Here is a 17,515-nt window from a genome sequence, read left to right on the forward strand (position 1 = left end):
GGAGACTTTTGCTCTTTTAGTTACCAGACTACAGGGCATTTTATCCTCATGGCCATCTATAACTGAATGGCTAGTACAGTTTTCTCTGAATGAGTTTTTTTCAGTGTTTTAAAACCAGAGGCCTTTTTTCTTTAATATTTTTGAAGCCAAATTAGAAACCTGATGCCCTATACCAGCAGTGGAGCTGATCCCTACATCCGTGTCTACCTGCTGCCAGACAGGAAGTGGGCATGTCGTAAGAAGACCTCAGTGACACGGAAGACCCTGGAGCCCCTATTTGATGAGACGTAAGTGGGCCCGTTGGCCTGCCTAGAGTGCCTCATGCATTTGAGTATTTGCTGAGTACCTGTTGTGTGCCTGGTAGCCTGCTAGATGCTGAGAAGGGCTAGAGTTGAACAGGACCATGTGGTCTTTGCCTTCATGAAGCTTCTATACCTTAGTAAGAGAAAAGGACTGCCAGAGCAGTTTAGCTAAAGAGCTACCCACATTTCTTTCCCCTGGGTGTGGCTAAAGTGTTCCCGCTTATGAAATGTCCTATACTCTTTCTCTTTAAATGAAACCTCTATCAATAAAAGGATTTGGATCTGGTCAAACATGTATTCTTTGAATCTGCTTTAAAAGCAACAGTTAAAAATAAACATACATTGAACCTAAGGATCTAAAATTTCCTCCAAAGCTCCAGTCTTCCCTTATGCAACAAAGCATAGGGGGCAGATAATATGTTTCCTATATATTTACTTTTACCAGTGAGATTAATACTTCCATGTGTGTTTTTGTTGCTAGTTAGTGCCCTTTTTAAGGCCAGTTTGGTGATGATGAACTCCTTTGGCTTGTCTGGAAATTTTCTCTCTTCTTCAGTACTGAGTGAGAACTTTGACAGGTAGAGTATTCTTGGTTGGAAGTCTTCTTCTTTCAGCACCTTGCAGTCCTAAGGGAGTGGCAATGGTATATTCAAAGTTTCCGCTCATAGTCCTAAAAGGGTTCCTTATACATAACAAGCTCTTTTTGTTGTTGATTTTAAGATTCTCTTATCTTTAACTTTTAATATTTTAATTATAATGTGTCTTGATGTGGGTTATACATTCACAGGAGGCCTCGGGTAGAGGTTGCCAAGTCTGCCCTTCAGATAATCCAGGCATAACTTTCTGTTAGAATTTTGAGAGAAAGAATTACTAACAGATTAGGTTTGTCATAAAAGTCAAATGTCTCCTTCCTGTGTCCCCATATAACAATTTTGGCATCCTTTAATAACTGTGCCAGAGCTCTTTTTGAGGGCAAAACCTCCTACTTGTGTGGCTCTAGAATATAGGATGGTATCTGGCAAAGTGTTCAATAAATACTAAGGAAACAAATTCTCTCTCCTCCACACCATTTCTTAATATTGATGACCCCAAAGTGTAGTTCTTGAAGGGACATATTAGTTCTTAGACATAGCTAAAGATGACTCAGGACACCTCTCTTAAAATGAGTAGTTATTGACCAAGATAAGAGGAAATCAAAATTATTAGGTATCGTATCTTCCTAGGCTAGTTAGAGATGTCTTTTCTTAGGATCCTGAAGCAGAAGGAAGCAGTGATGAGATTCTGACTTCAGTACCTTGAGGTCAAATCAAAACCAAGAATATTTGTGATAACACTTGCTACCAAAGACCCATTAAAAACAAGAAATGTGATTAGAGTGTCTATCAGTCTTACCCCAAGGACATGAGTAGACAAGCCGGGTAAGCTATCTGTTTCATCTGCCACCTATGCTTTGTTGCAGAAGGGAAGACAGGCGTAAAAATTTGGAACTTTGGAAGAAATTTTAGGCCTATAGGTTCAAGGTATGTTTATACTGTTGCTCTTAAACCAGATTCAGAAAAAACATATTTGACCATTTTCAAATCCTTTTACTGCTAAAGAGGTTTCATTTAGAGAGAAAAATACAGGACAATTTCTAAGTAGTTATACTGCTTAATCATTTATAAATATACTGTTTAATCACTTATAAAGCTAGCATGAAATTTAAAAGACAAAAGAAATAAAAATAATTATAACTACAGTAATTAGTTACGGGATACACCAGATGAAAAGATATAAAAGTGAAATTAAAATATAAAACTTGAGTTGGGGAGTAAAAATGTGGAACTTTGGAATGTGTTAAAACGTAAGTTCTCAACTTAAGCTTACATATAACAACTTTTAAGTCTACCTTAATGGTAACCACAAAGCAAAAACCCACAGCACGTACAAAAAAGATAAAGAAATCCAAGCATACTACACAAAAGAAGAAAACAAAAGAAGAAAGAACAGAGATGAACTACAAAGCAGCCAGAAAACAATTAACTAAATGGCAATAAGAAAATGCCTATCAATAATTACTTTAAATGTAAATAGACTAGAATTTCCAATCAAAAGGCATAGAGTGGCTGCATGAGAAAAATGAAAAAAAAAAAAGACCCATCCATCTATATAAGAGACTTCATACAGACTGAGAGTGAAGAGATGGAAAAAGATAGTCCCTGAAAATAGAAACCAAAAGAAATCTGGGATAGCTTTAGACAAAATGGACTTTAAGCCAAATAAGAAACAAGGACATTACATAATGATAGAAGAATCAATCCAACAAGAGGATATAACATTTATAAATACTTATGCACCCAACATAGGAGTACCTAAATATATAAAGTAAATATTACCAGACCTAAAGGAAGAAATAGAAAACAATACCATAACTGTAGGGGACTTTAATACCCTACTTATATCAATAGATAGATCATACATAAAATCAATCAGGAAACAGTGGCTTTGAATGACACATTAGAGCAAGGGACTTATTCTATACAGAACATCCCAATAAAAAGCAAAAGGATATACATTCTTCACTAGTGCACATGGAACATTCTCCAGGGTAAATTACATGCAGGCCACAGAACAATTCAAAATAAATTTAAGAAGATTGAAATCCTATCAAGCATCTTCTCCGACCATAGGATATAAGCCTAGGAAATCAAGAAGAAAAACAGAAACTTTACAAAGCTTACCAAAAGTTTGGGATGCAGCAAAAACAGTTCTAAGAAGAAAGTGCATAGTTATGAATGCCTATATCAATGAACAAGAAATAGCAAATAAACAACCCAACTTTACACCTCAAGGAATTAAAGAACAAAGAAAGCCAAAGTTATCAGCAGGAATAACAAAATCAGAGCAGAAATAAATGAAGTAGACTAAATAGGAAAGATCAATAACGGTACAAGCTGATTCTTTGGAAAGATGAAATTGACAAGCCTTTAGCTAGATAAAAAGGACACAAAATCAGAAATGAAATAGCAGATATTACCATTGGCACCACAGAAATACAAAGGATACACATCACACACACCTACCATGCACAGATGTACATTCCAAACATGCACATATACACATTAAACATACACCATTCACAAACACATGCCCTCCATACGTTCACACATGCACACACTGGTCAGGCACCCTCTACATAAACATGTGCACATGCAACATTCATACACACACCGCCACATAATGAAGTCTCCATACATACATATGCACACACATTCTAGAACCCAATGAGACACCCTCAGGCCCTCTGGTCTTGAGCAGCATCTCTAAAATCTGTTCCTAACCCCAGTGAGAATGACCCACAGTGGCCTTGGGCCCAGGGTGGATGCACTGCTGCCTAGGAGGCCTGGTGGCCGAGCCCAGGGCTCTCCCCTCTCCTCACCCTGCAGAGATTCCTCACCGGGTGGTAGCTGTAGGCGCCTGTGTGCAGAAGCAGTTGCTGCAAGGTGCCGATCAACTTGCGACGCCGGTGGCTCTCCTGCCGCACGCCCTTGAGCTCATCAGCCTGGCGGGCCAGCTCCTGCTGGCCACATTCCTGCTGCTCCAGGCTGGCCTGCAACCGTGCCTCCAGCTGGACCACACTGGCACTCAGGCAGTCCTGGCAGTGCAGCAGGTACTCGATGATGAACTGTGTCAAGCGCAGAATCTTGAGCAGTGCAGGGTCCACAGGCTGCCCATAGTGGCTGCACACCTCCCGGTCCAAGTTGCAGAAGGTGACACCATTGAGGAGCTCCTGCAGGATGGCCACGTCCACCTCCCGTGCCACGCGGTCCACATCCAGGGTGCTAATGTGCCTCCAGTCTATGCACTGAAGCCCTAGGCTGTGGTTGTGAAGGACTGTATGGGTGGGGGAAGCCCTTGGCTGACCACCAGGGGTGGGTGCCCCCAAGGCCACGGCAGCAGGCAAAGGAGCTGAGAGAGGGCCTGGAAAATGAGAAGAGAGTCCAAGTTAGGCAAGATGCATGTGGCTGGCCAGCAAGAGACTAAGTGGGTGAAGTGAGGCATCTGTGCCACAGCCTGCTATGCGTGGAAGGCGCTGCCATGGCCACAGCTGTGGAAAGCAAGAGCATGGGATTCCCGGTCACACACATGTAGATTCCCATCCTCAGCCTTGGGCAAGCCCCTTCCCAGTTCTAAGCCTCCTGGGTATAATTGGGATCATGGGGCCCACTTTGCAGGCTTATGGTTAAGAATGAGTCAGGTGAAGTACCCAGCCTAGTGCCTGGCACATAGTAGCACCTCAGTCTACTATAAGAATGCCTGCAAGAGGTCTTTGTTGGGGGGAGCTGTCAAACGTATGCATGGGCCTTTCTGTAACCCCGCATTATCTCAGAACAAAGTCTGTAAGTTGTCATGGGAGGTATAGCCACCTAATGTCCATCACACCTCACCCTCTCTGCCTATAATTACAAAATTATAGTGGAACAGGGGTGGGCTATGTTTCCCAGTTTCCCTGGCTATCAGGCATGATCCTAGGATTATATTCTCTGTAGTGGGATGTGGGTGAAATGATATCCACCACTGCCAAAGTTGATTTCACTCATATATGGAGTATAAGAACAAAGGAAAACTGAAGGAACAAAACAGCAGCAGACTCACAGAACCCACGAATGGACTAATAGTTACCAAAGGGAAAGGGACTGGTGAGGATGGGTGGGAAGGGAGGGACAAGGGTGGGGAAAAAGAAAGGGGGCATTACGATTAGCATGTATAGTGTGTGTGGGGCACGGGGAGGGCTGTGCAACACAGAGCAGACAAGTAGTGATTTTACAGCATCTTACTATGCTGATGGACAGTGACTGTGAAGGGGTATGTGGGGGGGGGACTTGGTGAAGGGAGGAGCCTAGTAAATATAATGTTCTTCATGTAATTGTAGATTAATGATACCAAAATTAAAAATTAAAAAAAAAAGAGAGCGGCCGTGTCTCTGCACACAGATAGTGCTCAGCCAATCAAGGTCTCTTCTTCAAACCTAATGGCTTAGAAAAGAGCTTCAGTTTGTCATCAAAAGACTCAGATTCTACTCTCTACTCTCTTAGTGGACATAAAAACTATTTTCTCTCTTTGGAGAGTGATTTGACAATAGCAGCAAGAATGTAAAATGAAATACTCCACTACCAAGAATTACAATTTATCCTACAGATAAACTTATGCAAGTGTGTAAAGGTGTTTGTGCAAAAATTATCATTGTAACAGTGTTTGTAATAGCAGAGTACAAGAAAGCAAAATATAAAGCACAATAGGGGATACAAATGGTATCTCTATACAATGAAATACTACACAGCTATTGATAAAAATAAGGCAACTTTTCATGTACTGATACATGAATAGGTATGAAATGTATAGATATATACTTCCATTTCTATTTAAATGATATATTAATATCACATTTAACAATAATTTGCAAAAATGAAGGATATATATGTATCTCACATATAGATCTGTATCTTTTGATTAATAGGTAGGTAGGTAGCTGGACACCTCACCTAACATTAGGATGGTTGCCAATGAGAGAGGAGGGAAATGGGAATGTGAAATAAGGATAAATGAATGAATAGATGGATGGTGTATGTGTAGGAAATGAATAAACAGATAAATGGGCAGGCCTTACACAGACGAGTGATGATAATGGTACATATATAACAATATATAGCTACATACACATACATGAATGATTCATATTTGTTATATACATATAATCATAATTAAATAAAATGTACTAACTTATGGTTCCTAATATATGACTCATTATATTATTTCATAAGCATAGATTATTGCTAGAAAAATAAACCAGCTGTTAGCAATGGTTGCCTCTGGTAGCAGGAATGGAGATCACAGGACTCTAACTTTTCACTTTCTATCTCTCTATGCTATTCAAAGTTCTTTGCATCACTGTCTTGCCAATGGGTTTCAGCCCCAGGCAAGTTCACTATGGATTCAATGTGACCAAAGAAATTGACAGCAAAACATTCTTGGGGTGAAAGGGTTACACCCAACTTCATTTCCAGGTGGCAGGTCAGTCACTAAAATCCCGTTCAGAGCGAGTCTGCATGCAGCAAGCCAGTGTCTGCCTCTGGGCCCCCCTGTCTGCAGAGCTGTCCTCTGGGCCTCTCTGCCTGCACAGCTGTCCTCTGGGCCGCCCTGACTGCAGAGCTGTCCTCTGGGCCCCTCTGCCTGCACAGCCATCCTCTGGGACCCTCTGTCTGCAGAGATGTCCTCTGGGCCCCTCTGCCTGCACAGCCATCCCACACAGCTGTCCTCTGGGCCTGTCTGCACAGTCATCCCCACAGCCATCCTCTGGGCCTCTGTCCTTGGTGCTGCCACTACAGCCTCTGCTCTGCTCTCCTGCAGCCTTGCAGCCCTCCCACCATGTTGCACCCAGAGCACTGGGCAGAGCTCTTTATATAGAGTCAACAGCCATGTATTGCCCACAGGTGTGCAGTGAGCTAGTCCACCAGGGCAAGGTGAGAATCCTGGCCACAGGTACTGTCATTTTATCCACAATCACCCTCTATTACTTTTATGACTTTGAAGAAAATAATACAATTTATGCCCTTGAGGAACACAGTCTGACTGAGAAAACAAGAAATAGACATGACCCTGCTTAATCAAGGTCTTTCTAGATTATTGACTCAGACACTTAAGTCCAAAAGAAAAAAGAAAGGTCAATTCCCTCATGAAGGAGAAAGGCTCTGAAGAATCGGTGGGACTGGGATTGCAAAGAGGAGAAGGAGCCCTGGACAGGCCTTGGCCTCCCTGAGCTTGTCTGTCACTGTGAGAGGCAGTGGCAGGGTGGAGAGCCTGCCACAGCCTCCCCCAAGGGGTGCTCTGAGGACAGGAGGAGGGGTGAGGCGAAGGCCCTCAGGAGTGAGCAGCTCGGTGCAGGAGGGCTGGCCTCTGTGATGGACACGAACTCCAGGGACTACTATTCCCACTTCACAAACAAGGAAACTGGTGCCTTTTGCTAGGTGGGGAAGCCAGAGCTGCATCTTACTCCAGAGCCTGCAGATGTTGAACATCTCGAGCCTGTTTGTCTAAAATTTGCTTTGATCAGATCATCAGTTCTTATCCCTCAAACACATTCATCACTCACTCCCCTCTCATTCACAGCGTGGCCACTTGGCCAGGCCCGGCGCCAGGCCCTAGACTCCCCAGGTATATTAACCTCACACCTGCACCCCACATGGGAGCTCAGAGTGGCTTCTTGTGGCCACGGTACTGAGTCCAAACTCTTTAGCCTGGTCTGGAACTCTTTTCCATTTCATCACTCCCCTGCCTCCCTTTCTGATACTCTTTCCACACACTCCAAAAAGAAAATCACCTAGCCACAAGCACCCCCAGCATGACCATGAGGAGACCAGCACATTTCTACTTATGGCGTCACATTATTTAAAAAAAAAAAAGAGGAGGCTGGTGACATGATACCATGCTCAGCTCCAAGCTGCCACCGTGTCACTGGAGCCCCAGAGACAATTGCCACAACAAGCTGTGCCTTGGGGCAACAGTCGGTGACCAGGCATGCCATGTGCAAGGGTAATAGGACACCTGCCTCCCCCAGGGGACACGCCCCACAGGCCGGGAGCTCACCTGAAAACTGTTTTAACTAAGCTTTGGCTACTAAGCTGATAGCCCGCAGTCTCCTCTCTAATAATAAGACTCTCGCGCTTTATCAGCAGCTCTCCACCCACTTCTTCGAATGCGCCTTCCAGCATCTCCTTTGAACAGCTGCTACCTTGTCACCCTTCCTTTAAGGCAGGGTGTGCTAGCACCCCTGTGATACTCTGCTGTTCACCCACGACCCACCTCTCCCTGTGCTCACACTCAGGGGATAAGCTCAAACACGACCCTAGCTTCCACAACCACTGGCCAGCTTTAGGCCGAGCCTCAGCTACCCCCAAATCTTTCACTGGCCCATCTGTCTCCTAGGACCTCTATATCCAGACTTCCAATGCTGATTTTACTAGATATCGTAAATCCAAATTCCACCAGGGCCAGGAAGGTAGCATTTAATGCAGGAAACATGCCTGCCAGGTGTAAGAGAAACTGCAGTACAAGTTACATGCTAGTGGCAACAGATTCCCCGTGTTAGTGTTTTAGATACAAGTAGGCAGTGGTTCTCAAAGTGTGCTCCCTGATCAGCAGCATCAGCATCAACTGGGACCTTGATAGAAATGCACATCTCCAGATTTAATGATTCAGAATGACTGCAGCAGGCAGTGTTGGAGATGGTGGCAAAATGTGGAGTATACACCTTACTTAAAAGGGGCAGCCACCATTGAGGTCCAGCCACATGGGAATGGATTTTATGTGTTCCTCATGGGCTAATTCCGAATTCATTAAAAAGATATTCAAAGGCCTCTATGAACTGTTTCCAAACTACCCTTCCAGCTGCATCTCCCTCTTACTGTGCTTCCTGCTGTCCACATTTTCATATCTCTGGGCTATTTATTTTTAGGTACTGTTTTTAAGTGCTTTATAAAGACTAACCCCTCGAGGAGGCTATTGTTATTATTATTATTATTTATTATTATCTCAGCCACAAAGAAGTGAAGAAGTTTGTCCCAGCAAGAGGCAGGATTGAAACCCACGCAGCCTCCTTACAAAGTCAGCTGTTAGCCACTCACTGCACCAAGCCTCCACCACGTTCTGCTCCTACTGAAGCTGAATGCATGCTGCAAGCCTTGCTCATACACGACTGCCCATAAACCCCTTCCAAGCCTACAGTCAGAATTCCCTGCCCCTCCCCTGGGCTCCCAGAGCACAGAGCATACACTCCTTCGGGCACCCTTACTATAATCTGGTCTATGTTGGGGCAGCTGTGCAACATTCATTCATCCGTCCCATCAACAGAACATGCCTGAGCCCCCACCACGTGCCAGACACCGGGACTAGGACTCAGGACTGATGGTCACCCAGGCAGCAGTCCCTGCCATGGCTGATAAAAATAGTTCTGGAATTGTGCACTCCACACGCAGTTATAAGGCTTCCCAAGACTTAGCCTACTTACTTCTCGCTACAATCCAGTACTCCGATGAAAAACCTTACAGGTGAGCAAAGAGGGCAGCAACTTTCCCACAGTCACATAACTAGTAAGTGATGGTGTCCGGGTCCTGAGTTTGTTTTCCAGACAGACAGAAAAATCCCCTACAGAGCGGGAAGTGCCAGGGCAGGACCTAGGACAGGGGCTGCGGGAGCGCTGAGGAGGGGCCATACCAGGACAATCTGCCTGCCTTCACCTACAGCCCACTCCCCCAGCTACGAGCTCCAAGAGGGCGGAGACCATGGCTTTTCCTCTCGACTGTAGTCCAGCATATCACCTGCAACCCAGTTTGCTACTGAATGGAGTAGAATTGTCAAAATCTTAGAATATCTGCTTCAAAAAGTCCCTATTCTTGGGGTCTTGGAGAATTGAGGCTATGGACCAGCAAGAATGGAGATAAAGACAAGACTGGAGTTCAGAGTCCTTAATTTGGATTCACTGAAAAAAATGGCATTCAGATTTAATAAAATGCTGGGTTTGTGGACTATCTGTGTCCATAGCTTAGTCCCACTGGCCACTAATAAAAGCCTGTCATGCAAGAGTCCTTGCGGGCGGGCTCAGGCTCCCCAGTGAGAGGCCCGAACCCACACTGACAGTCAAGATGTGCTCACAGTGCTCTAGCTTGCCCCCCAAGCAGCCCCGAAACCCCTATGTTTACCTTCTGAGCACATTCCGTAAACACTGAGGATGGCAGCCCCACTCCCAGTTATACAGAATTCTGAATTAGGGGTCTGAGTTCATGTGGTTTTACTGATTATGCCTGTCTTCCGTCAGAACCTGAAGGGTCTAATTCTCAGAAGTCCTAGGGCTCTGACATCAAAAGGTAAGCAGAACAATGGGAATTTCAAAATTATGATGCTAAGAGCAGCCATCATTTCTTGAGTATCTATGTTCCAGGCACTGTGTCAGCCTTTCAAGTACTATTTCTAGCCATCACTCAGCCTTGTATGTAGCTATTATTTGCCTCTTCCAACAAACACAGAAACAGACTCAGAAAACCTGAGGGATCTGCCCTGAGCCACTCAGCTACGAAGTAATGAAACCAAGATTCAGATCAAGGTCTGTCTGACTCCAAAGCTTTTGAATTATGCCTAAGTACCTACTGATGATGATGATGATGGTGATACACAAATTATTTCCCATGATAGAAATTACAGTACCTGAGATTTTGTGGCCAGACTGCAAGTGCTGAAAGAGTTAATAGCAAATCGCAACAGGGCTAGTGCTGGAGACACTCAGCTTCCCCTGCACCTCAACAGAGCTTCGCGGAATATGACTCAGCTCCACAGTGTGTGACCTCATAAGCACGGGCACAAGATAAAGCCCTATTAGGGTGTCACGGGTTACCAGGAAACCACACCCCCCAAGGGGCAGGGACACCGTGGTTTCTCCAGGCTGAATGAGCTGAATTAGCTTTGCCCACATCTGGGAACAGAGAAACACAGGGCAGAAATGATTTGCTGCCCTTAGGAAATCTGAAGCTGGGTGAACCATCTCTAGATGTTTTGAGGCATCCCAGAAAACTTCTCAGTCTCAGACCAATGTTATGAGTTAGTGGGACCCAAAAGAGCGATGTTTATGCTAGCGTTCCAAACTCGCTTCATTGCCGAACAGATGGTTTCTAGCTGATGCAATCCCACAGCCAAGAAAGAAAGTCCATCTACCACCTTTGCTTTGCACACCCACAGCGATGGGGCATTCACCCCCTCATAAGGCAGCCATCCCACTGAAACAATTCCTGGAGACTTTATAGCTCTTCGGTAACTTGCCCAGCTGTAATCTGTCAAGGACAACTTCCACAAAATTAACAAAATGGCTGACTTTTTCAATAAAAATCTGACCTATTTTTTAATAGAAACTGACAGCTACGCTACACCACTGCCACTGTCCCCTTAGTGTCTCTTCTGTGTCCTCAAGAATGCAACCGAGAGGAGCACTTGGGAGAGCCAGCCTTCCCGGGCAGCCATCCTCAGCGATCACTCCCAAGCCCGCCTTGGCTCCAGAGCTCACTGCCACGCTGCCCGCCTCAGGGAGCTCAGGCGCGCCATTAGTGCTAATTGTTGTGGCCGCCAAGGAAACTGTCGCACAGTTTGCAAACAGGCTGTGCACACACTGTAGGCAAGGGAGTGCCAGAGACCCCAGCGGAGATGAGAGTGGCCCACGAGCTCTCCTGGAGTGCCATTGTTAGAGACCTTAGACGTATTCTGCGGTTGATTTGTTGTTTTCTATGGAACAGAGTCCCCCTTTCTGCTCTTTCTTGCCCATCATGGGGGTTGCACCCACTCCCAGAACCATCAAGGAGCAAGGAAGAGAGAGATCCACTCCACCAGGCACACAGCTCTCCCTCGCAGCTGGCCTCCATTCCAGCAATTTTAAGGGGATGTTTTTAAAAGACAGCATCCATAGTTTTCAAAGTCTATGTTAGGTTTTTGCCAAGACGACGATTTTCTTTAAAACAAAAATTCAGGGTAGGGATTTAACTAACATTGCTCAGGAGTATTTTTGAAGTGAAGACTACAAACTGATATCACCTATCTTCCCACGTACAGAATTGTCAAAAACTAACACTGCTTTTCACATTCTAAAAGAAACCCAGTAGAATCTAGTGGTGTTTTCTTTGCCACGGAGGAGTCACTGCTTCTTGGAAAAGTTTTCAGACCCACCCAGAACCTCTCTAGAGGTGCAAAGCCCAGTGACAGGTGGCGTTGCAGGCAGTTAACCCTGCTCCCCAGGTCAGGGCCTTGTGCAAGGGGCCAAAAGAGCAGTTCAGAATGGCCCACCTCATTGCCCCCTTCTCTGCTCCTGTCAGCATCGCTTGAGCAACAAGACTTCTGGCCAAACTCCAGCTCTGGCAGAACTCAGGTAGGTTGTTGCGCAGTTCATTCAGGTTCCTGCTCCCAGCCTGAAGCACAGGACTTCATGGCGACATTTTATTAAGTTCCATGGTACCCAAAAATATTTCCACACGAGGGCGATGTCTTCAGACCCTTGGTGCTGATGAAAGACCCCTTATCAGCCTCTTGGCTTGAGGACCAGCCTTCTCTGGGTGGGGTTGTTCTCACTGGCTAGTCCTCAGCTCCAGGGGCAAGTGTTAAGGGCTGTGACAGAGGGGGGACCCCTCCCTGTGTGCAGATGGGAGTGGGACAGGTCATAATGAGAACTGCATACTCACTAGGCCTCTCTTCCAAGTCCTGTTAGAAATCAAATGCCAGGAGACAATGCAGGCCCTGGGACCTGAGGGATGCTGGGGGCACAGCAGCCCCTGTCCACACCCTTCAGACCCCCTCCTCTGCCTGGCCTTCCGGCCTGTGTCCTGAGCAAAGCAGTTCTCCTACACAAGCACTATGGCTGCATCCTGCCAAACTCCAGCCCCAGAGTGCAAGGAGGACGGAACCAGAGGTGCTGATGTGCTTGTTTTTACGTCATCTCATTACTGAAGGATCCCCATTTAGCTGCAGAACTCAAAGTCTCAAGCCCCCAGATCATTTTACTTGTTTCAAGAAGTAAATATCCCACGCCGTCCACCCCGGGAAGCCCAGTCCTGGGGGTTCGGCTCTGCTTTCCTCCCGGGTACCTCGGCCAGAGCAGCCCAAGGAGCTCAGGTGTTGGGCATGCAGGGCGCTAGTGTTTAACCTCCTGCGGCCTGAGCACCGCTCCCTCGGCCTGGGGCGCCCCCTCCTGGACCAGATTCCTGGCATAGCTTTCCCAGGAGGCCCAGCTCACCTGGGGGTCACGGCAGCTGGGGAGAAGGGAGGTCCCGTTTTGCCGGCTCGGCGTCTAGGCCCCAGGCCGCCTCCCAGTCGCTCCACCGACCGCGGCGCCTCGGCCAGTCTCGGAACCGTCGCCGCTGTGCGGGCCAGGGGTGCTTTCCCAGCCCTGTGGCCCGGGCACCACTGGAGGCAGGGGACAGAGACCGCCCGGCCCAAACCGGCGCTGCCGGCCTGCGGGTCCGGGGACAGGAGAGCCTCTGCAAACCGTCAGGTCACGGCCTGGGGTCGCCGGTGCCTCTGCTCCAACCATCGCCACCCCGCCGCGGCCCAGGAGGGGTGGACCCTCTGCCCTGCCCTGCCCCGCCGGAACCAGCTATTTTTAGGTCGGCTGTGCCGCGGGAAGGAGGGAATGTCATATTTAATCCTTTAGGAAAATCCAGGATCCAAGTGAATGAATGGCTCCCAGGCCTTGCTGAGAGGCCAAGCAGAGCCCAGCCAGGCTGCAAGTGCTCCCGTCCTCACACACACACAGAGACCCGCATACCCACCCCCACCCACCCCCAGCACACAGGCACAGCACCCCCCCAGACACACATACACGGACACACACACCACACACACACACATACACACACCACCACTCCGGTACAACCCGCTGGCTTGCTGAAAGCTGGGGCAGCTGCACTCTCTACACCGACGCCCAGTACACTGGCCCCAAACTAAGGGGACCTTCCTGGTTTCCGATTCGGCCTCACACTAGTCCTTGGGTGTGTCCACCTCCCAACCTTCTGGCTTGCCCCATGGGTCCACTGTGAAACTCAGAACCAAAGAGCTCTCTCTCCTGTGTCAGTCCCTCCCTGATCCCTTCCCCTTCCCATAGCCAGTGGTTGCTTTACTGACACTCAGGTTTCTGGGAATTTTTTCAATGCCTTTCCCCCACCGCAGCCTCTGTCTGCCAAGCTCTGTATTTGGGGGCAGCCAAAACACATGGGTATGGGAACAAGTGTTGGCAAAAATGTGGAGAAATTGGAATCCCTGTGCCTTGCTGGTGGGAATATAATGGTACAACCAATGCAGAAAAGATTTTAACATAGAATTTAAACATAGAATTACTATATGATCCAGCAATTCCACTTCTGGGTATACACTCAAAAGAACTGAAAGCAGGGACTCAAGCAGATATTTGCACATACATGTTCCTAACAGCATTATTCACAATGGCCAAAGGTAGACGTGTACACCCACATATGAATGGGGAAATAAAACGTGGTATGTAAATATAATGAAACATTATCAGGCCTTCTAAAAGCATGAAACTGATATAGCCTACAACACGCATGAACCTTGAAAATACTAGGCTAAGTGAACAAAAGGACAAATATTATACGACTCCACTTCCACAAGGTACCTAGAATAGTCAAATTCATAGAGATAGTCCAGAAAGTAAATGCTGGTTCCCAGGAGCTGCGCTGGGAGCTAGGGAATAAGGAGTTACTTAATGGATACAAAGTTTCAGTTTGGGATGGGGAGAAAGTTCTAGAGCTGGATAAAGGTGTTGCTTGCGCAACAATACAAAAGTACTTAACTGAACTATAAATTGAAAATGGTAAAAATGGTAACATCCTTGGTGTGTTTATTTTACTACGATTTCTAAAACATAAAAAAAGAAGTAGTGGAGCAGGGACCACGACCCAGTGGGGAAGTTTGCAAGCTCTCTACTCTGGTGGGGAATCTTGTCCCCCCTCTCCTCTCCTGGTCAGGGCATGCTTTTCACTCGAGCTGTTCCTGCCACCCATCAGAGGGGAGAAGAGTCCAGGCTCTGGAGTCAAAGACATACTTACATTCCACATTCATAGGATGTGTAATCCTGAGCAAGTCATTTAACCTCTCTGTAAGATGGGAAAAATAAACTCTACCAAGGAGGGTCATTACGAGAACAAACTTAGCTGAAGCCTCTCTAGGCTCAGCCCAGGACTGGGCAGTCGGTGGAGTGTCCTCCCCAGTTCAGTTGAGTGTGAAATTTGGGGGTCTTGGAGCATTTGCTTCTCAGCTCTCTTCCCACCATATCACTAAGTGTGCAGAAAGTAGCTCTAGGGTACCTGTGTGTGTTTCTGGGTGCCATTTCCATCAGCCTAAATTCCCTCATGTGTAAACAGGGTGCCTGCCCTCTTCTGCAGGGCTGTTGTGAAAAACAGGTCTACCTTGTCGATAAGGCCAAACACTAAAGACTCCGTCTTCAGCCAACAAAGTCCTCCCATGACTGGAACCTTCACCCCCTTCCTTTAACTGGGAAGTTCAACATTCAAATTCGAGAGTTAGTGAGTGCCTGCTGTGTGCCAGGCTCGGTTCTAGGTCCCAAGGACACCGAGAGCTTATAGAGGCCTAGATCATTTAGCCCCGGGAAGCTGTCACCCACCCTCTGCCACAGCACACACAGATTTGGCAGCACCAGTAGGGACAAGTGTGTGGTCCACGACATAGGAACAGGCCGAAGGAGACTGGCCCTAGATGTCTAGTCCAGGGGACAGTACTGTCACCCTAAGTGTCTGGGCCCTAACTATAGGATGGGAGGACAGGACGGTGGGTTCTCAGGATCTGCAGTTTCCATCTTGCCCTCTAGCCCCTCACCTGTTTCTCAGGCCAGTGCTAGACGCCTGTTCCCTGACGCAGCGGGGACACCGTCACAGCTGGTCCCCTTCCTACACTTAGGAATGTGTCTGGCAACAGCGGGACACACACTGCTGCGAATGGAAGGTGGACTTTAGACTCTAGGCAGCACACGGTAGGAGTGCCCTCTGCTGTCTGCTGTTGGCATCACACCTCGGAAGCCCGCTCCTAATCCCAGTTTCCGGAAGGGCATCTGAAGTGTTACCACATAGGTCTCCTGATGCTGGGATGCTGGCCATTAATGGTCCCTGAGTTGATTTTAGATAGAGATGTATGGTTGGGTTTTCACAGTGTTGATGTATAGATATGCAGGCGTATAGTCAGAGGGGGATTTTTCATAAAACTCTGGTTTGCTGGTTTTTCTTGAAAAATCTGAGGTTCTGGCATCAAAAGGCCTGCATGCCCACTTGTCAAGATTTGGCTGGATCTGAGGGGGAACCTCTTCCCTAAGCAGAGCTGACACTCTAACTATCCCCTGAAAAAAGCACTTTGAAGGAAGTCTGTGCACTTACAGAAAAAAAACTACTTTCTCAGGAAAAAGTTGTCCTCTCTTGCAAAATGAAAACATGAGGTCAGCCTGATCAGGACCCACTCTCTGGATCCAGAAACAAACCCAGAATGGTGGGCCAGGGCAGACTGGAAAAACTGCAGCAAGATAATAAAAGGTTTGCATCCTTCATATAAATGGTTATGTTATCAATAAGAAATGGAAAAGCAACCCAATAGAAAAGTGGACAAGGCTATTAGGCAATTCACAGAATAAGAAAATAAACACTACATGTGAAACAGTCAACCTCACCAAAATTAACAGGACAATTCGATGCTTTCTTAAAACTATCATATTGGCCACAATGAACTAGATTTTTGACACCAGCGAAGGATGGGAAAGTGGGCAATTTCAAATAGCCTTTTTGAAAACAATTTGGCAGCACATACCAAAATTTAAGTCCTCAAGTATGTGGTAATCAGGACTTTTGCTAGAGCATTACATGTAGTATTAAAATTAAAATCAATTTAAATAGCCACTTGTTGAGTATTGATTAAATGCATGATGATGGATTCTCCACTAAAACACTGCAGCCATTATGAAGACTAAAGTATATTTTGGTATGCTAATGAAAAAGGCATCAAAGACATGTATGCGTACTGTTAGAGTGCAAAACACCTGATAGAATAATATGTATTATATGATCCATTTATGTTTTTAAAAGACTACACATATGAGAAATTCAGGGCTGATATTAAAAATATTTAGCCACAAGTTGGCTCAGGCACTAGCCTATGTGGGGAACTGGACAGCCCTCTGGAGCCAATCTTAACCCTTTAGCAGCTGCATTGCAGGGGTCCTGGGGGAAGAGAGAAGGCAGACAAGGTGGCAGGGGGGATACCTGGAAGGCTTGTGGCCAAGACTTCCTACCAATAGCATGGTTATATATACAGAGAAAAAGTGAGAGAAAGAACCGAACTTGACAGGGGCACAAGAGGCATTTCATCATTTGCCCCTACAATCTCATTGTTTGAAATTCTAAGGATGAGTGTGAGATTTGAAAAAAAAAAAAAAACCCTATAGAGGAAAATACCAGCATGAATTCTTTTGAAAATACATCATGACATAACCGTGTGGCATAGACCACTACCAGGCCAGAAGGAATCCAGGGTCATCTGGGGTCCTAGGAATCCCACTTACTACTCTTTACTCTTATTACTTGGCCCAATCCCCTCCACTATCACCATGTTTTGAAATATTCTTTCTACTTAAC

At 46.3% G+C, this 17,515-nt stretch overlaps 1 protein-coding gene and 1 pseudogene across 1 annotated transcript; one reads left to right on the forward strand and one right to left on the reverse strand.

Annotated features, from left to right (window-relative positions):
• LOC118911350 (extended synaptotagmin-3-like) overlaps positions 1-2,104 on the forward strand; it is a 50,531-nt pseudogene extending 48,427 nt beyond the window's left edge.
• A 790-nt stretch (positions 2,105-2,894) lies between these two features.
• On the reverse strand, positions 2,895-13,398 carry LOC130679484 (cilium assembly protein DZIP1L-like). The gene is made up of 4 exons (XM_057488345.1): positions 13,192-13,398; positions 12,870-12,975; positions 3,721-4,262; positions 2,895-2,980 (listed from the first exon to the last, which is right to left on the reverse strand). The coding sequence occupies exons 1-4, from the start codon at positions 13,396-13,398 to the stop codon at positions 2,918-2,920; spliced, it is 918 nt and encodes a 305-aa protein (XP_057344328.1). The 3' UTR covers positions 2,895-2,917.
• Between the last annotated feature and the right edge of the window lie 4,117 nt (positions 13,399-17,515).

Source organism: Manis pentadactyla, chromosome 1 (genome assembly GCF_030020395.1).
Source record: "Manis pentadactyla isolate mManPen7 chromosome 1, mManPen7.hap1, whole genome shotgun sequence".
In the NCBI taxonomy this organism is placed as follows: Eukaryota; Metazoa; Chordata; class Mammalia; order Pholidota; family Manidae; genus Manis; species Manis pentadactyla.

Excerpts from the sequence above, each read along its gene's own strand:
- LOC130679484 (XM_057488345.1), bottom strand. The coding sequence starts at position 13,398 with ATGGTTGGAGCAGAGGCACCGGCGACCCCAGGCCGTGACCTGACGGTT. Across the intron at positions 4,263-12,869 it reads ATATTTACTTCTTGAAACAA|GCCCTCTCTCAGCTCCTTTG; the intron begins GTAAAATGATCT and ends CTCATTTTCCAG. Across the intron at positions 2,981-3,720 it reads CGGTGAGGAATCTCTGCAGG|GCTTATATCCTATGGTCGGA; the intron begins GTGAGGAGAGGG and ends TTGATTTCCTAG.